The 20,678-nt window shown below is 38.7% G+C and overlaps 2 protein-coding genes across 2 annotated transcripts; both read left to right on the top strand.

The window, feature by feature from the left end:
• The first annotated feature begins 960 nt into the window (after window positions 1-960).
• LOC144084997 (L-threonine ammonia-lyase) lies at window positions 961-11,132 on the top strand. The gene is made up of 11 exons (XM_077613906.1): window positions 961-1,236; window positions 4,038-4,368; window positions 4,485-4,601; window positions 4,740-4,981; window positions 5,604-5,769; window positions 6,380-6,479; window positions 6,627-6,702; window positions 7,356-7,481; window positions 7,908-8,075; window positions 8,178-8,235; window positions 8,826-11,132. Exons 1-11 carry the CDS (start codon window positions 1,121-1,123, stop codon window positions 8,922-8,924), a joined length of 1,599 nt encoding a protein of 532 aa, XP_077470032.1. The 5' UTR covers window positions 961-1,120; the 3' UTR covers window positions 8,925-11,132.
• Window positions 11,133-12,235: 1,103 nt separating this feature from the next.
• LOC144084829 (homeobox protein ttx-1-like) lies at window positions 12,236-18,885 on the top strand. The gene is made up of 4 exons (XM_077613604.1): window positions 12,236-13,509; window positions 16,648-16,801; window positions 17,685-17,869; window positions 18,208-18,885. The coding sequence occupies exons 1-4, from the start codon at window positions 13,441-13,443 to the stop codon at window positions 18,883-18,885; spliced, it is 1,086 nt and encodes a 361-aa protein (XP_077469730.1). The 5' UTR covers window positions 12,236-13,440.
• The last annotated feature ends 1,793 nt before the right edge of the window (window positions 18,886-20,678 follow it).

Genomic DNA, 20,678 nt, shown 5'->3' with positions numbered 1-20,678 from the left:
ACACACTTGCCAGTGCACACAACCTGGTCGTAGTAAGCATGGTGATCTTCTTTAAGCCAGACTGTCTTCAGCCGCATGTACTGCACACTTGTCTGGCCTCTTAAGCAGATCTACAGGTTAAGCAGTGGAAAAAACAAAAGTGGGGGAAAAGTGAAACCGAAACAGGCTGTGGTATTAATGTGTTTCAGTTCACGTGACAGATGAACAATATAGTTGCTCAATATCCCTGGGCGCATAGCTTTCCACATGAGTTCAAGGCAAGAGGATGACTCCATCTCGTAGTTGTGTTCATGTTTCAAAGTGACAAACTGCTAAAGGCAAAGGCCACCTTCTCTATCTATTTCAGTGCACTTTTCTACTTTGTCCTGTATGTCAACATGCAAAAAATATTACACCCACTTGATAGGACAGTCTTAAAGTTCAAGGTTCAGAGTTGCGTTTGGAGGCAAGATTGAGAAAAGGATTACCTCTGAGTGCAGGTCATACTAGAGGTTGATTCAAGTTGATTTAGGGTTTAAAGAAGGGTAATGTCTACTTTGTGTACACAGAGGTCACTGATTACCGTATTTGTCCTTGCATTTGTGGTGTTATAACACTCTTGGCATCAAAGTCACCTGGAGATGTCCCTGAGAACAGGAAAGTACCCAAAATCCCGGTTTGAAAAAATTCAGGCGTGGAGTACTAAAGTCAACTTCTCCTTTTAGGGTCTCCTTCACATATTCTTTAATTCATGTTCTACTCCTATTCTCACTTTACCCCTATGTGGTTGAGTCTTTGGATGACTCCTTCTTAGATAAACCGTACTGTAAGTCTGCAACGATCCCTTTAGACCGTCTGATTTGTTCTACGTCACTGAAAGTGGACGTAATCCTGGTCTGGACCAGGAATAGAATGCTGGGAGTGGCCAAGCCACCGGAGAGACTCACCCGAGTCACCGTGCATGTGTCCCTAGATAATCCCTTCTTAAACAGCTTCTGAGCTGGGTAAGAGTTTGGGGACTCGCTCTGCAGACATTTGACCGTGGGAGCTGCACTGGATAGTAATCCCACACCTCAATACCTGAGGACCATACACAAATAGGGAACTGTTTGGATTTTAGAAGGAATCTGCTCCAACCAGGATGAACTTTGCTGCCCAGTTATTCTACTCAAGCTACTTGAATGAGCGACTGGAGCGATTGTTTTCACCAAAGCCTGCAATTAAAGCAACTGAAGAAAATGACCCCTTTTGGCACAGGTGGGAAACATGTAGTCACCCCAACCCATCAGAACTCCCTTCTACCCAAATCAGACCAGTAGTGATGCATTGTCTTTGTGACAAAAAATTACAACCATCAGCGCAGAAAAAAGATGATACTTCCAGTGTAAGAACAGTTCCTACCCCGGTCCTTCCTCACGTTTCTGCTCAAGCTGTAACAAATATCCTTCACCCCAGAAGAGATTTGTTTTCACAACCTTCCCTTCTTGAAGACAGCGAAAAAAAATATACCTTTTGGCAGATGTGGGATGCATCATGTGAGCCAGAATCTACAAAGGTCTCTACAGTCCTTCCCAAACTAGAAATGATGCCTGCTCTTTCTGACAAATCTCAACTGCTAGTCAAAAAGTCTTCTAGAGTGAGACCAATTTCAGGCTCTCTTGTTTCTTCTCCACTTGTTGGGCCGTCACGAATAAATAACCTTCATTCCAAAATACAATCAACAAAACAATTGGTTTGTCTTCCAAATCAAGATTTGACTGACTCCATTTCCAAACTTCCCTGCAACAATTCTCTTCCTTCAGAAGTTCCCAAAGCTTTTCCAGATTCCTCTGAGCCCCTAACAGCAGCAACCTCTTGCATCTGGCTAGCTTCTAAAACCCCAATCCCACATATAGATGAAGTACTCCCTTCCCTTCATTTCCTGGTAGACTTTCTTCTCCGTTTGGCAATTTATGTTGTTCTTCTCATTTTTGACAGGTAATGCCACAATTTTTATCTAAAATAATAATAGTAACAACAATGTAAGTGCTTGTGTTTCACCTGAAAACTAATGATGTTTACTTTCATGCCGAGGTTTACATATACTAAAATGATTCATTGACAAAGTTATAAGTGACATATACTCTTAGGGTTATTGAACAATATTTGCTTGCTATTATACTACCTTGTTCCAGTTTGTGTCTGTTTAGGATGTCACTTCTGTTTCTATTGGAAAAAATATGAAGAATTCTCCCGCTCAACTTTCCACACATTTACTACTCCTCATCACTAGCATAGAAACAATCGGCAAGGCATTGCATTAGAGTCAGATTGATACATTTAGGAATCTGATAGAAGTGTGTTTTTGCTGTGTAGTTAAAAACATGCAGGTCTTCTGATTGACCTTAAATGGAGGCATTTTGCTCCTAAAATATGACATGCGACAAGTGCATTTTACATTTACTTTACTCATACATGTGCATCTAGCAACCCTGCTATTTTTAAGTTATTCTGTTTTCAATCTATACGAAAAAATAACTTGCTGACAAAGTCCTATTGTTGTTGACACTGCACAAATGTGCGTGTACTCTTGTGTGCTTCTCTAGTGAGGCATAGTACTGTCTTATTCGCTTTGGGCTTTTTGTAATTTTCTGTTTTGCACAATTTGCGTGCTGTTTTATGATACAGTTCAGGCAGTGCATGTCACTGACTACATACAATTGTTTTTTTTTTACCCCAGAAAATGCACATGCTAATGTCAGAGGAACCTATTACTAAAACTGAGCTGGACTCTTGGGCTTTTCCGCTCACTATGTTACTGAGTGAATAATGGACAGCGGGTCTCTGATAAGTGGGGCAGAGTGCAATAATGAAGCCTTGTGACAAGAGTGCAAAGGTCAAAGAATTGTGATTTAAATAGCAGCAGCTTTGAAAGAAAGGCAGCCTGGCTGTTTACAACACTAACTCTACCCTGACGTTTCTTATTAGAAAAAAATACCAAAGCTCAAGAGAATATTGAATCATTTTTAATACACTATCTGACAGCCACCCTCTTCACTGAAGTATAGTTCTAATTACCAGTGCACAGGCTCTATTCCATGCACTATAACTAGAGATTCAAACCTTGCTGTTAACCAAATGTGATCTTCTTTCACGTCTAGGTGACGGGGCTAATCTCCAAAGGCTATAAGCCTATTATTATGTTTATACTGTGTGAAAGGTCCTCTAACTGGCAATGGCAAAAGCGGCTAAGAAAGTTTAATGTTTCCAAAAATCCTTTTAAATCATTTTTACGGTTTCAATATTTTTTCGCTTTCAAATCTTTTTTTTTACGGTTTCAATGTTTTTTTTTGCTTTTAAATCATGTTTTATGGTGTAAATTTTTTTTTCTATTTTCAAGGAGTTTCTACATGAATCAGATTATATGATGATGATATATATAATACAATTGGGCTGTTTAAAAGACTATACCATTTCATTTGAACCCAATTTAGTGAGCAGCAGTACATCAACCTGCCCCGCTTCTGGCCGATAATTGCCACTTTAATCATTTTGTGAGACTTGAAAAGAAAAATGGACATGTAATGAATCATGAATTGACTCGTATATACAATATTTCACAGTGAATAGAAACCGTTGGCACAAAAGGTGAATCAATTTATCATTCACAGAAAAGAGCGTTGTTGTTCATATCATTTTTAGGAATTAGTTCATATTAATTTTAATCAGGCAGGTTCAGAAGAGTTTTACTTTCAAACTCTAAAATTCTAAAACTGATAATTTAGACATTAACTTTCATACATTTAATCATTAATGTTGCCGAAACATTACCAGGCAGTTCTCCCAGGTTGGACCTGTGTTATTTTTAATAGTGGCTAATGAGTTAATTTTGTGCAGTTCGTTTTCTGGTATTGTTTCCTGAGTACCTATTACAGAACTTGTCGCATCACAGCGAGGTTATGAAGTGCGGAATATTATCTTTTATGATCCACGCCATGTGTTGCTTTGTGGAACAAAATAATAATTGCAGATGTACATGTGTATAGTGCTCTGAAAATCTGAGGAATTCTTCTTTCTAGAGAGGAGCTGCATCCTGGTCCAGCAAATCCATGTGACTCTTACAAAGGAGTGCCGATCAGTAATGGCGGCGTGGGCCGCAGGCCAACCCTCATTGAACCAGAAAGACTCCAAGACTTTGGTGAAGAGGAACTCCTCAACGGGAATGTCAAGGTCCATGAACCAAGGGTGGTGGTCGAAGCACCTGTAATCACACTTAAGGAACCGCCAAAAACCAGACGAGTCAGCGAGTTCCGGATCGTCCCCAGACCGACTCTTCTGTACCTTCGCTTCGAGGACATTAGCGCTGCCGCCTTCACCATCCAATCGGGGATACAGAAAACGCCCTGCACGGTAATCAAACACAACAACAATACATGGACATTATTTCATGTTGCATAACTGGGCTGCATTTTATATTTGAAGTGGGGTCAATAAATGAGTGACGAAAGCCCTCTTGTGTTTCTCAGTACTCCCGACTATCCAAACAGTATAGCATGGAGATTTATCTGAAGAAGGAGCAGCTACATTATACAGGCTCAGTGAAGGAGAGAGGAGCATTGTACCTGCTATCTTCCCTCACACAGGTAAAACAGGATCATCACATCCTTTCTATGAGGTCACGTGACTTGAGAAATCTGCAGTCAGTGCGATGTATAGCGCCACACTAATAATAGCCATGGTTGGTTTATTACACATTGACGACTCCATACACATATTTTCAGGAGCAACAAAGGAAGGGTGTGATTGTTGCCACTGACTGTAACTTCTCCCTGGCTGTGGCCCACCATGCAGTGGAGCTGAAGATCCCTGTGTTTGCCATCATGCCATCATGTTGTTCGTCGCCTCGTCTGAGGATCTACAGAGACTACGGTGCCATGGTCATCTCGTATGGCAGCGCCAGTCATGACTCTAAGAACCATGCCCGGCATCTGGCTAACGACAATGGTTATCTCTATTTGGAAGAGTGAGTCATTTATTCTCATTTTGTTTTTCTGTACATGTCTAAGTATTCAGGTTGTACTTGATGTATATTGATGCTCCTGTGGTCATTGCATATTCAAGGGTCTTAGGTTGTATCTGTATACATATTTTTCCAATGTTTTTCCTCAAATGATTCCAAACTAGACCTTCAAGTCACAGGTTCTGTAACTCAACATTGTGCAACTCAATAACTTTACCTTACCTTAGGCAAACTTAGTTGTTTTATAGAGTGAGTCTTCCACTTCAGTGATGTGGTTCACTTCAGTTCAAATCATTGTTATTTATTTTACACAACAGCTTTGTTGTTGGTTTATAGTCTACATTATATTTACACAGCACCATTTATATTTTTTTGTAACCCTTTAAGGACATCTGACAATGTTTACATGTTAAATCATTTTGTCAATAAATTAAAATGATTAACATTTGCTACAAAACTTGGCATGCAGCAGTCATTGCCAGCCTTTTACAGTCAGAATGAATTGGACATCTAGTGCCATGAATACAAGCCAATGTGTAAAATGAGTGTATAAAGGTCTATAAAGGGTTTCTTTTTACATTACTACATTATATCTAATTGAAAGTACTGTTTTGACTTTTTTTAGGGATGAAAGTGCAACCTACCTCGCAGGACTGGGCACAGTGGGTATGGAGATCTATGAACAGGTGCCCAAGCTGGATGCTGTGTTGGTGCCTGCAGCTGGACAGTATGGTCTACTTGCAGGCACGGCGGCAGCCATTAAGCATCTCAGCTCACATATTCTTGTCATAGTAAGTTAATGTGCACGAAAATAGAATGTACAAAATTCTCTCTTCATTTACAGTGCGCCTCAAAATTAGGTCACATCTCCCTTAAAGCCGTTCCTTTTTATTCTGAAGAAAAGTTGTTGCTCGCCTCCCACCTTTCTTTGGTGTTGATCCAAGGATGTGTCCCATTGCACTTGCCTTCTTTTTAACAAGATAAATGTATTTGATGTTACCCGCTGTTTTTCTTAGTTCAATTATCTGCCCACTGCTGAAAGTCTGACAGCGTTAAGTCTGTTTACACCCACCAGAGTAAAAGGATGAGCCTCTTACTTTTCATCTGAAATACATAATGCAGTCTTCTGGCTTCACCAAGTGCTTTACATTTTAACACATGGGGGCTGGTGGAGGTGAATTTACTCACATGCACTTACTAATTTACTGTGATCAAAGAATTAAATGCACGGATAAATCTTTCTGCAGCTCGTTTTAATATAGCGGCTCGGTGACTGTGAGGGGGTTGTGCATATGAGGGCGGCCTGACAGAAGATTTTATAGTTATAATATTTATTTCATGTGATACAAAAAAGCGCTCCAGTGCACATCAGAATTCTGTGTATGGTCTCTCTTTCTACAGGGAATAGAACCTCAAGGTTTCCCTTTGCTGCTGCAATCTCTAAAGACAGATGGCCCCATCAAAGACATTCACAGCAATCCCAATACCAAACTATATGGAGGTAAACATATTGAACATGAAAAAAATGTAAATCAAGGATGAAATGTGTTGTTCAACTCTATTAGAATGTTAAATGAACATTGGTTCAATACTATTTGGGTCCAGCTCTTTTTGTTACGCTGCTAGTTTCTCTTCTGTTTGTTGTCAGATCTTATGGAGAGCTCACTCGGTAACAACACTTTCCAGTTGGCAAAGAAACTTGTCGATAAAGTCATCTCTGTCAGGTAATCTACCAAATCTTAAAATGGAAATTATTAGTTTTGTTATAATTGTATTTTTCACACTAGTCGTTTTGACACATGCATACAAAATACAGTAAGATTCCAAAGTATTTGGATGGATAGCATATATTTTGTTATTTGGCTTTTCCACACAAGTGCAAAAAAATAAAACTCAATGCCCGACATTCTAGTTAAAATGGAATGGATGTCTGTCTCAACAAACTTTGCAGAACAAAAAGCAAATGTCCAGCGTAAGCAATAAATAAATAAATAAAATCATAACTGAGAGACAAATGCATTGGATTAATTTAATATACATTTATCATATAACACAGAATACTGAAAATCTACAGTTTCGTACTTTTATTTTAACATGCTGTATGTCTTTGACCCCTAAGCTAATATTGATGCACTGTTTAAGTGACTATTTCCATCTCATGTTAAAACTGAGAAGTGCAACAGAATGTAATCTAAACTCAAGGCTGTTGTGCGAGCCATATTTAATGATATTTTAATAATTTTCTTCAGACCAATCTAATGCAAACTGCGAAGCAGGGTGTCCATGGGGCGTAGTTTTTCCACCTCTAGTCAAATGTGTTTTGAATCTGGCTCATTTCAAGCCATTTTTATTAAAGTGATGTGCCTTTCACTCGCAGTGAGGAAGATTCTTTAGTGGCAATGTTGAGGTTTCAAGAGTTTGAGCGCTCCACTGTGGACACAGAGGGAGCCATGGGATTGGCTGCCATTTTAGCTGGACAACTGCCAGAACTGAGAGGCAAAAGGTGTGTTTACATGTTTTAATACAGTCTGATTTCATCATATGCAACCGCCAGACTGCTTCTGCCAGCTGCTTCCCTCGTAGTTAGAGGAAGCATAGTGCTCATTTGCATCCTAACTCAATCATATTTGAGCAATATTGTGCAGGATGCCTCACTTCCATCGCTTCAATTCTGTCACACTGCATGATGAATTGTAAACAACAAACTTTGGTGACTCACAGTCCACACAAATTGGATTGTGCCACACTGTCCTTGTTTCCAAAGTTTGCTACAATTATTTGAATTATTTGACTACTTGGTTTATGAGTTTTCCATGAGATATTTCATGAGCAAAGCTACTTTATTAGGATATGTATATGGGTGCATGGGAAATGAGAATAGAAGGATGTTTTTTAGCCATATGGCACAACAAAATTGTTGCGTGGGCAGGGTGGCAGTGGTGGTGAGCAGCGCAAACATGGAACTGGATCTGGTGAGGCAGTGTGTGGATCGAGCCCTGGTGTTGGAAGATCGCGTCAGCAAGTTCTCAGTGCAGCTGGGAGAATGGCCAGGAGATATGGCCAAGCTACTGGACCTCCTGTCCAGGGAGGACGTCAGGTGATGGACTTTATTGATATCTACGAGGCTGTATTTTTTTTACAAATTCTATTTCCTGCCCTGCTTATCATAAAGGGTTCAATTTCTCACTTCCCTTCTCAGGTTGCTGGACGTCAGCCATCGGAGGCACAGTGACAAATCCGACCTTTTCACGGCAAAGGTGAGCAGTCAATTAGTCTTCTTAATGACAGTTGACATCGGCCAGCCCCGATTACAGAGTATGTACTGTGGTAGTAACTAAATGAGGGGAATTGATTTTGAAAACGTTTGAGGGCAATAAATGTCCGATCCATTTAAACTGAAATGATTGCTTGTAGCCATTTCAAATGAATTGGACAACTATTGCCATTAAAAGGCAGCCAATGAGTAAAACTATGTGAAGGTCACAAGAGTTTTATAAATGAAAAGATAATGTATACAAAGAAAAATATACACGCTTTTTGATTTTTTATCTAACGTAATACAATGTTTTAATTTATTTTTTGATGTTACTATTTAATTCACAACTTGTATTATTCATAACTTAAGTTTGCTTTTTTCTAAATTCTTTATTTGATATAAACGGGATAAAAATCATAATTTTCAGCATCTGTTTCAACAGTATCAACCAAAATGCGTTCAATAAATAAATAAATAAAAAAACACGCAAAAGCCTTCTTTGCCTAGATAAAGCTGTCAGAAGCATTGGTCTAAATGTATTTATTTCTCCCCAACAGTCCAACCTCTTCTTCCTGTTCTCTCTGTTGACAGGTAGAATGTGTGGTGGAAACCAGAGATAAGACGCAAAGCGCTCAGCTGCGGAAGACACTGAGCGAACGCTACCCGTCCCTATGCTGGCTGGAGCGGTGATCAGTCACCATAAAGATCAATATGATGATGAAATGACACATCTATAACGTGTGAGAACAGCAATCACATTCAGACACAGGATGTTCATCATCACTGACATTAGAAAAGCAACACAATTTAAGCGCAAATACTCTAGATCAGGGGTGGCCAAATCAGGTCCTATAGAGCCCCTATCCAGTCTTTTCTCCCTCCTTTAACAGACCTGACTCAAATGATCAACTCAACAGGAAGCTGTCCAGATACTTCATACCGATCCCAATTATTTGATACAGGTATGTTGGTGGAGGGTGACAAGGAAAAAAGACTGGATAGGGGCTCTCGGGGACCAGCCCTGGCAACCCCTGCGCCTAACCCTAACTCTAACCCTAAAGCTGACCTTAAAGCTGACCCTAACCCCAAACGTAACCCTACCCCTAAATGTAACCCTAACCCTAAACGTAACCCTAAACGTAACCCTAACTCTAAACCTAACCCAGCGCAGTAGGAGACATGGAAAAAAGAGTGAATAGGGATCTCGAGGACCGGACTTGGCCACCCTTGCGGCTAACCCTAACTCTAAACTTAACCCTAAACGTAACGCTAAATCTAACCCTAAACGTAACCCTAACTCTAACCCGAAAAGTAACGCTAAATCTAAACCTAAACGTAACCCTAACCCTAAATGTAACCCTAACCCTAACCGTTTACCCCTGAAGAATTAGATTCCCAAATAAGGTAAATTACCATGAAAACAAACCGATCTTTTCTAAAGAAAAAAGCAAAACGAAATAGAAATATTAAATGGAACCTGATGACTTGTCGTCCGTGCACCTGAAAGTTCTTTGAACATCCTTCTCTTACACTACCTAACCCTAACCATAAACCTAACCCTAACGCAGCGCAGTAGGAGACGTGGAAAAAAGAGTGGATTGGGGATCTCGAGGACCGGACGTGGCCACCCCTGCGGCTAACCCTAACTCTAACCCTAAACCTAACCCAACACAGTAAAGATGTTAGGGTCTTTACCATGTTGGGTGAGGTTTAGGTTTAGCAAGCTTTCCTCCAGAAGCTTCATACCGATGCCGATTATTTGATTCATGTGTGTTGGTGGAGGGAGACATGGAAAACAGACTGGATAGGGGCTCTCGAGGACCGGACTTGGCCACCCCTGGTCTATATTATATTGTTTCATCACTTATTCATACGGAGTACAATGGATTAGGTAGTGAGGTTGTATATACGTAGCTCATGTAGTTTCCATTCTATCCAAGATTGCATTTAGCAATGCATAAAAAAGTACAGCAAGTGAGCATGTACTTGTAACAATGAGCATTAGTTGCACATACAATCAACTGGAATTGCTAACAAAAGCTTTTTATAAAAAAACATTCTGCATTTACATATTAAAGTACAGGTGGAATTTTTGATGCAGTTCTTGCATTTCATTCAATTGTGCTTGTGCAACCAACAATGTCTGTTGAGTGTATATACAGAATATCATGTATTTCATGTATAAATACTAAGATGCCTATTTTTGAAATTCACATTGTACATATGTTTCAGTATTATTTATACAATTGTATTTGGTGGCATAGTATTGCTCCTAGCTGAAACATTATTAAAATAGAGTATTACCAAACATATCGTGTTAACTAAAGTTGACATCCATTGGCACTGATAATAGTACGAGTAAAATATGCTTATACCATTCACACTCACAAATCGCACAGCCACCCAGTGGGAATCGATCCCACAAAGTCAGGCAGCCAGAAAAGCAATTGAATTGTTATTTTTTTTATTTCATATCTTAGCAGTAAAAACAGCAAGTGCAATATATTTGATGAAAGATCACAGCAACTAGAAGATTATCATTATCTCTGGAATGTAAACAATCATGAATGTGTGAAAACATTCCACAAAATTGTCCTGCATTTTCTGCTGGTTAGTTAAGCACTCCAAACTATTTTACGTATTAATAACCATTCTCCCCAATACAACAAGAGTGATCACAGCAGCACAGGATTCAAGTTAACCAGATCCTTGTCTAATACTTCACTAGTTTAAAGAAACAATTGTATGGGAGGAAAAGGCACTAGTGTCATCATATGTTCCTAGGTCATACATAGTGTTCTCAGAGTGGCATCAATGTTGTTTGGGTCTATCTGGGTTGTATTTAATGAGAAGACCCAGAGATGCGAATCCAAAAATAAAAGTCTGAAAGAACCACAAGCAGCTGGTGGGCATGGTGATGCCTTTGTTCCTGAAAGAGATACCACACAAAGCATTAAATTTCCATTCGATACCACAGCCCCCCCTAGTGGAATATTGTATTCTTCTTACCTGCAAACTTTCAAGGACACTAAAGCCTCTCCAACATGGATTGCCCAGGTTGCCCACCACCTGAATACCACATCAGATCAATAAGAAAAAAATCATCAAAACATGTGAACGAGGGTGTTTATATAACAAAATAATCCATATTTTTGTGAATTGGCCCAATTTCTTAAGACGTGATCAGATCGGTGGCATCCCTTAGATTTATACTTTCCATTGAGAGGTAGGATGTGAGAATTGAACACAAGGACCACCTAAATCATCTGTCCTGTTCGTCACATGATCAGCCAACATGACATTACTACCCCCACCTAGCAAAGCCATTGTTGTCATTATTGTTAAACTGCAATCATGTGACAACATACGCTGGCATCAAATAAGGTTATAATGATCTCGGAAGCAGCCTTGATTAAACAGTGAAAAAGTATGCTAAATTATCTTCGAACAGACAGACCTTATGTTCATCATATGGACTATAGAGCAAGGGTGTCAGACTTGGGTTGGTTCACGGGCCGCATTAACGTCAACTCGGTTTCATGTGGGCCGGACCATTTTAGATATATATTTTTTTAATAAATGGATTAAAAGAACTGGATCAAAAGCCCTGAATATTCAGTTTTTTATAGATCTAAAACAATGTTTACTTTAGCTTTTTTTAAATATTTTTTTTTAGATTTTACAAAATGATTTTTGAACTAAAAACACAGAAAAAATGGATTTAAAAAATTACAATTATTGATTTAAGAGGGGGAAAATCAGAAAATTTAATATACATCTATACCGTTCATTTTAATTTGATCCTAAAACAGAAAGTTGGCACTCATGATTTACTTTCCGGGCCACACAAAATGATGCGGCGGGCAAGATTCAAAAGCCCTGAATATTCCATTTTTTTTAATAGATTTAAAACAATGTTTATTTGTGCTTTTTAAAAATATATTTTTAGATTTTACAAAATGATTTTTGAACTAAAAAAACAGAAAAAATGGATTAAAAAATACAATTATTGATTTAAGAGGGGGGAAATCGGGAAATGTAATATACATCTATACTTCATTTTAATTTGATCCTAAAACAGAAAGTCGGCACTCATGATTTACTTTCCCGGGCCACACAAAATAATGCGGCAGGCCAGATTTGGCCCCCGGGCTGCCACTTTGACACGTGCTATAGAGTGTTATCAGATATTATTTAACTGCATTAATTTTACAAAAAAGTGGCTGCTGCACTTATTTTATTTTATAGATGAATAATGGCAATGTCTCAGAGTAGCACTTACCCCTTATACAAGGTGCTGGCATGGTTGTCGACAAGATACTTGCAGAAAGCACCAAAAGGGCCCATGAGATGACATGGTATTACTTCGGGCACAAACACAATGCACTGCAACAGAAAAAGTAGATTCTTATGACAGCCTCATAAAACACAAAAACTCTCAGTGAATACTGATCTAGGACATTACTCTTTTTAACGGTCAAATATGTGGGCAAATAAGCCCTTTCAAAAGAACATAACTTACTTTTGTAATTCCCGGAAACCGCACAGAACATCAGATAATCTTCTCTTAAGTGATTGGTTGACACAACTAGCTGTGACGCCAATTCAACACTAGTCATGTTTGTTCATTTTGGGATGCTGTGGATGGGTTTTGTGCGTGACTGCATTTACTGAATGGAGAACAAGACTAGTGCCTATTTGAGAAAAGTTCTTGAAATTGGAATTTCATGCACCTCTTGTGGGAAATGATCTCATGGTCAGATAACCATCATCCTAGTGATGATAATGACAAGACTAAAAAGCTGTTAGAGCAAGAGAATATTTTGGTAATTTTAAAAAACATTCCTAGAGTACTGGCAAAATTCAGATGTTTACCTGCATTTTTAATGCAATTCCTTATAAACAATTAAATATTTTTAGCTGAAAAGATCATGTTTTATTTAGCTGGCATACCGTATATTATGTCTTGCGTGTGTAAATGTGTCACCTGGCTCATGTCAAGTGTGGACAATAGTGATGCTGCGTTCACAATATAAAAGGTTCATTGTAAATAAGGGCCCCTTCACGTAGCCACGGTCATTGTGTATTTCTCGGGTAAATTGCGTCAAAAAAACTGGAAAACTAACACAAACAAAAACTTTTTCGCTATTGCAAAAAAAGGTTTGATTTTAAAGGGCTTTGAGTTGCGAAGATATTTTTTTCAAACATGGACTGGATCCCCATTGAGTTTGTTTCCCGAATACCAAAACGCACCACCGTGCAACGTGGCAACAAGGTAACAATGTTCATTGGTGCGTATTGAAAGACAGCACAGTAATGTAAATACAGACTACGAATCACATTTTCAACAAATGCGGACAATAGTCACGCTTAATATTTGAAATATGTCAAGTTTTGAAAGAAGTGTCTTAACGCATGGTTAACATTTTTTAAGTCATTGAGACGTGTTCACTTGCACGTTGGACTTTGTGCAAAACTCCAAATGTGTTTTCTAACTAAATCTGATAAGATAAAAAGTCGAACGACAAACAATGACAATAGCCCCGGAAGCTCCTCTTACGCTAAAATAACACAGCAACAAAATAATAAGGAATTCGAGCAAGTGCTACAACGCCTTTTACTCATTTACTATACTTCGAATCTCAATTTTAGTGGGTTCTCCAAACGCAACACACGACGACGAGTAAAAACATACTAATTTCCAACTTTACCATACATTTACTTACAGTGAAATAGATCAACCCAAACAAAACGGAGACGATCCAAAAGAGGCTGGTTCTTTTAAAATAGTCACTTCCATCACTTTTAGCCATTGCTTCTACTGCGATTGCTGCAGCTGTTGACGACTGGTCCTGCTGTCAAATGGGTCCGTAAAACACTGCCCGTACTGCAGCGCACTGCCGGTCACAATGCATATATCAGATATATACTACTTTATAGGTAGAAATATATATTTTATTGGATTTGCTTAGAAGTACTATACAATATACTACTGGACCTTATTTAGGAACTGTTTTCCACTCCAGCTCATCCGTAACATTTTATCGAGCAGGAAGTTGTATAAAAGTCATTTACTATATTAGCGCCCTCTCGTGGTCGTGGATTTTTATGGATTAATAAAATACCTAAGTGTTTTCTGCACGGATAGGCAGCGTTCCTGCCAAAATAACATTAGCTAAAAAACTGTTGTAGAAAGAGCAACAGTATCTTTGAGAGAGGGAACCGGTTCAGACCTAATGTCCAATATAACATTTAAGTTTCAATAATTAAAAAAGTCCTGCACCAGCCTGCATATTTACAAAATTGTGTATTATATTGTGTACTACAGGGGTGAACAAACACATTCACGCCATTAAATGTAAACAAATAGATATCCAGTAAATATCATGTTGATACAAACTTTTGCGCACCTTTTGGTTCAATATTCCGTATCCTGGATGTCACAACATAACTCACCTTTGTGTTTGTTTCATTATGTTTGGCCTACTTACTATGTGTCCTGCGCATGTATTGATGTGAGTGTGTGCTCATAGATAGGGAATGTCATTATAGGTGTAAAGATAATCTTCTCTAAACAGTGTTGCATTTTACTATTGCGTATAATTTGAAGTTTCAGTGCAAATCTGCTTTTTGTAATTTACTTTTTTATGAACTAGCCTGACTTTTATGTTTTAGTGTATACATTTTTATTCCAAACAAACAAAAAAAGAGTCAATTAGAAAAATGCTAAATGTTATGTCTGTTTTCCGTTGTTTTTGGGACATTCTAACTTATCAAAATGTTGCGATAGGATTTGCATGAATTGTATGGCGAGTTGGTGGGACTTTGAGGAGTCGTCTTCACTTGACGTCATTGATTACGGGGGTTGCCCAGCTACAGATTAAAGATTGTCTCAGTTTGTTTAGCTACTATGGTTCACCTTCACACTGCACTATTATTTAACACAGGCAAATACAACTTTGGCTGTTACCAATGCGTGGCTTTTCAGTATGTTTGAATTGATTTCCTCCAGTTTACTGGCTCCTGAATCAACATGTTGTGCATGAAAATAACAGTAATCACATTTTGGCAGCTCAGTACATTGGAGACTGAGGGGTTAAAGGTCAGAACATTTGCACACAACCTGGAAAAGGCCTCAGCATGTTGAAGTGGTTGACATGCTTTCCAATGAATTCAATGCGGCTCTTGGTGGTGTAATGAGGCTGCACAGAGGATCAGCTAAGCATCCAGTTAATCATTGAATCATTAGTCACCTTTGTCTTTCCTCCTGTGATAGCAGTAAGCAGCTTTGCATATGAAGAGAAAAGAAGAGACACTGATAGGTTTCACATCACAAGGCTACTTTTGCAGGGTTTTTCTTTTACACTATTGTTGTTGATTAATGTTTGCAAATCCTCAAACGTTTGTTCGGAGATTTGTCATGTGACTATCAGGAGTCATGTTGTCATCGGGAACGTGTTTGTTTCGAAAAGACATACAGTGTAAAGTATTTATACAGTATTAAATGGATCGGATTTTATTTATTTATATATATATATAATATAATGCAACTATTTGCACAGTGTTGCACATATGTATGTATTTAGTTTTTTATTTCGATATATGTCATCTGTATTTTGGGTTTGTTTGCTTTCAATTGCCTTGCCTGAATAACTAAAGGTTAAATTCAAACTGCAAATAAATATATATATATATATATATATATATATATATATATATATATATATATATATATATATATATATATATATATATATATATATATATATATATATATATATATATATATATATATATATATATACCACAACTACTATACAAAACAGTTGGAATAAATATGTCCTTTTAAATAACTGAAACATATTATTATTTATAATCAGTTTTCTTTTGTACATATTTATTTAAACATAATATTTTAATTGGAAAACGATATCACAAAATTAATTTTGAAAATTGTGCTGACATTTTCTTATTGCAAGGACATTTAAGTACTTTGCTTCCTAACATGAGCAGAAAAAAATAGACAAAATAAATATTCACCCCCAAAAAATCATACTGTATAGCTAAATGACAAAATCTTGTCAAATCTAACTTTTAAAATGAATCTCTGTGTGAGTGTTTTGCAGTATTATTACTGGGACATTCTTTTCTGATATGCAAAAAGCCTCAAAAAACAGCCAAACTCACACACACACACAAAGGCAACAGCCATGTTGAGTACTTTGTTAAGTGGTATCGATGAGGCAATTCCTCAGTTTTTTTCTTGATGTCATAAGAGCTGTCGACCTTGATAATCCTTTGAAAAAGATGGGGTGGTTACAGGGGAGCGTGTGCATGCACGCTGATGCTTCTTCTGCTGACCCGCGTCCTGAAGAATAAACCCCTCCCCAACACTGTCTTGCTACTTTCCAAGGCCTCAGCTGATCAATATATAAGGTATCCTAAAATAAGCAGTGGACACACCGAGAGTCACAGAGGCCACACAACCATCCTGACTGAACTCTGTCACGTGGGGGATCTGGGCATTTTATTTAAAAGTCCTGCCATGTGGAAAGACTCAACTAATGGTAAGCAGAAATTACATTACCCACTGTTTGTTCATTTTTGTCCATGTGTGCGGATAAATATTAGTTTCGTCAAATTATTATATTTTATTCTTTTTGTGGGGTCCAAACTTAACTGTCCACCTTGGAAAACTATCCAAAAGTTCACACTTAAAACTTTCAACACTTTCCAGAGCAAATGTTAGCAATTATTTTCTTTTTTTATATATTTCATTTTTCTGTGCTCCTTAACCTTACAAGGGTTGCGGGAGGTGCTGGAGCCTATCCTAGCTAACTATGGGCAGTAGGTTGGCAACACTCTGAATTGGTGGCCAGCCAATCGCAGGGCACAAGAAGGCAAATAATCAATCATTCATGCCTAGGGGCAATTTAGAGTGTTCAAACAGCCTACTATGCATGTTTTTGGGATGTGGGAGGAAACCAGAGAACCTGGAGAAAACCCACACAAGCACAGAGAGAACATGCAAACTCCACACAGAGAGGATCCGCCTGGAATCGAACCCTCGACCCAAGAACTGTGGGGCCGACATGCTAAATGTTAATTAAGGCTAAAATTAAGCAAAGAAGAAAAATGGAAATACACTTTGGTTTGCAGACATACTAATTAACACTATAAAGCACATTCTTTTTTTCTTACTGGTGTTCAACTCACATGCCATTAACAGGTCTAGATGTCCGATTCTTTTATCCTGGAAGGTCTGGCTGTGATTGCTCAACTTTTAGTTCCATTGACACTAGATGTCTAATCATATTTGACTTGGAGAGGCAAATAAATTGTAATGGTAGACAAAACAATAAAATGTGTGCATGAAATTGATAACAGCAAATGTCAGACTCACGGAAAACACATTTTTGGAGCTTGCAACCTACCATTTTCTATTCTCAGATGACCCCAGAGCCACTGCCTGCAGCGGGGGCTCCTCTCGCAGTGCCAGCCGCAGGAAGAGGACCAGCTTTTCCAAAGAGCACGTTGAACTCCTGCGGGTCACCTTTGAGACCGACCCCTACCCTGGCATCAGCCTCAGAGAGAGTCTATCTCAGACCACGGGCCTTCCAGAGTCCCGCATCCAGGTATAATGCAATAATTCTGTCTTCAAAATTTGACAAATTACTCATTTAGTCTTCCAAGAAAGATTGTGGAAAGTTCCAAACCTAGTTAGATGTTGTGATTTAAATTCCTATCTTCGGAAGGTCTGTTTTCAAAGAGCTGATACTGTTCTCACTCTATCACTTTGTTTCTTTCAAGAAAAGATGACACAAGCACTTTTTATCAGCATTTTGTTTGAGAATCGAGAAGGCACAGCAACCAGGCCAAGTGATGCTCCCTTAATCTTAAACCAGAAAATGATTAACAGAGCAAATGTATTTGTTTGTGTTGCTCTTTCAAATATCACCTCTTCTTTTTCCAGGTGTGGTTTCAGAACAGGCGAGCTCGTACGCTAAAGTGCAAAGGCGCCAAGAAAGCACTATGGCAGGCTGATAGTCCAATCCCAAACGCTTCAGGTTCACATCCCACTGCGCCCAGGGGCGCTCACAGTGGTCCACTCTCCATGGGGCGACAATGTCCCCCGCCATCCTACCCTACCCGCGTGAAGGAAGAGAGAGAGGAATCCTGCTTTTGCGGACCGTGCCCTCCATTGTACCCCACCGTCGAGGAGCATCAGCATTACAGCTCTATGTATGGCCTCTATCACAGCTCGCCATTGGGCCACAGCTCCAGCCATAACCCGAGAGGCTATTGGGGCCAGCCGAGCTTCCAAACAGACCCAATGACCCCGCTGGGCTACGGGCCACACAACTACATGGCCTGCCCCGGTTCTCACTCCTCCAGCCCCGACACCCCCGATTCGGGATACTGGGACGTCAACATCGAAAGCAGCCCGCCCCCGGAGAGTCATTTCTCGCAGAGGGATGATTCGTGGAACGTTCAGGAAGGTTGCAGGGCCTCGGGATTTCCATCGCTGGTCCAACAGGCGCCTTTGCCTGAGCTGTCTCTACAAGAGATTCTCAGGGAGTTGGATGAGACTTGGCTGGAGGGTGAAGGACTGGACAGCCATGCCACTCACGAGAAAATGGCTCAGTGCTGATGACTCGGTAACATTCTCTTTTTAAAGAATCAAAAATCATGTGTAATATTTAATTGTGTCTTATTTGAAACGTGTCTGTAGAAGAAAAACCCAAAGGGGATCAACAACATTCCACCATGCTGACTGCATATGAATGCTGTGCGTTTGTATATTTATTGATTCAGCCTCTATTTATTATGTGTATTTATACTTTTCTGCACTTTTATAGAAATAAATAATTGATAAATAGGATTAGTACTTTTTTTAAATTAATGGATTATAAATGTTGAGAGAAAAAACTATTCTGCGTAAGTTGTGTATTACCACTAGATGGTGCTTGTCAGTAGAACACAAATAAAATCACTGTTGGTCTTTCGCCAACCAAATGTGGAAACAACTTTTCAGTCACCTTGAGATCTGTTTTATATCAACAAAACTTCTATAGCAGAAGATTTATGATAACATGATATAGTACAAGTAAAATAAATTAACAAGTATCCTGATTATCTAATCTAAAACATATAGTAGTAATGGTTTTACTTATCAACCAAACAACAGATGAAACTTGATGTGAAAACTTGAAAACATTTATTGAGTATCTCCCATTTATCAAGAAAATATAGTAATCTGAAATCAGAAAAAAAACAGTCAAGAACTGTTAACTCCTTCAATTCCACTGACAATTATGTGGCTCTTTATAATGTGAAATAAGTGAGTTTATCACTAATAGATGTCGGATCCACTTGAAGTGTAAGTTTGCAGTGAATGAACATCCATTCATCCCTTTGCCGTCCCTCCAACTTCAAATGGTTTGGATCTTTCTTGCCTTTAGTGGCAGCCAATGAGTGTTTTCAAAAACTTGATATAATCTTTTTCTGTTTTTGTTGTTGCCTTTGGTTGTTTAACTAATCTAAGCAGTGGTATTTCAAAACAATTCAGCAATTAAAGAAAATAAAATCCGTCCAAATTTTAAACACATCCTGGGTGACACCTATTCAGCTTCAGATTTGATTTGAATTCTATTTCCCACCAAATTACAACATACATTTTAGTAAACAATAACAAAATGTCTCACGGTCACAAGAGTTTCATCAAACATATGCAGGTAGATGTTTCGCAGAAGAGAAACTGAGGTCAGGCACACATGAGTGATGGTGCTCAGCTGTTTGCCATTCTGGGCAATGAAGGTTAGGATCACTAAAAATAAAGCCTGCAATTTCACAAAACCCTCCCGGGGAGTTGACACTGGAAGCACACTGTAATTTAGAAGCTCATCTGAGCTTTTGTGATTGCACTGCTCCACTCTCGCTTATCTACTGCCTGTGTCTAGACTGTGATTAATGTTGCTTACGGTCGGGAAGGAAGTTGGTGTCAACATGCATGTGCCCACATGTGTTATTTTTAGGTTACAGCATATACTGTACGACAATACCTGAAACTAGATAGGGGAGGGGTAATGAGGAAGACATTTGTTTGCCCTTCCTAAAAATAGAACACTAAACCCCTTGCAGTGCAGACAGCTCACATAGACTCATGTCACACCTCAATGTCAAAGAGCTATATTTTGTTGTACAAATAGTCATTGAAGATGAAACAGACAAACATAATTTCATTGTAATTAGGAAAATGGATAAGGAACATTCTTAGAATTAGTTAATGACAGAAAAATCACAGAAAAACATTTTGACTAGAATAGAATTAATGATCCTTATAAAACTGCCTGTATAGGACGTTTTTCATGACGGCAACATGAATTGGACATACATTGCCATCAATGGGAGTGAAAGTAGTGCTGCTTAAAATTCAATCATTGG

The sequence above is a fragment of the Stigmatopora argus genome, chromosome 11, assembly GCF_051989625.1.
Source record: "Stigmatopora argus isolate UIUO_Sarg chromosome 11, RoL_Sarg_1.0, whole genome shotgun sequence".
NCBI classification, from domain to species: Eukaryota; Metazoa; Chordata; class Actinopteri; order Syngnathiformes; family Syngnathidae; genus Stigmatopora; species Stigmatopora argus.
This window is presented reverse-complemented; position numbering and strand designations above follow the sequence as displayed.

Excerpts from the sequence above, each read along its gene's own strand:
- LOC144084997 (XM_077613906.1), top strand. The coding sequence starts at position 1,121 with ATGAACTTTGCTGCCCAGTTATTCTACTCAAGCTACTTGAATGAGCGA. Across the intron at positions 1,237-4,037 it reads AATGACCCCTTTTGGCACAG|AGAGGAGCTGCATCCTGGTC; the intron begins GTGGGAAACATG and ends TCTTCTTTCTAG. Across the intron at positions 4,602-4,739 it reads TGCTATCTTCCCTCACACAG|GAGCAACAAAGGAAGGGTGT; the intron begins GTAAAACAGGAT and ends ACATATTTTCAG.
- LOC144084829 (XM_077613604.1), top strand. The coding sequence starts at position 13,441 with ATGGACTGGATCCCCATTGAGTTTGTTTCCCGAATACCAAAACGCACC. Across the intron at positions 13,510-16,647 it reads CCGTGCAACGTGGCAACAAG|GCCTCAGCTGATCAATATAT; the intron begins GTAACAATGTTC and ends CTACTTTCCAAG. Across the intron at positions 16,802-17,684 it reads GTGGAAAGACTCAACTAATG|ATGACCCCAGAGCCACTGCC; the intron begins GTAAGCAGAAAT and ends TTCTATTCTCAG.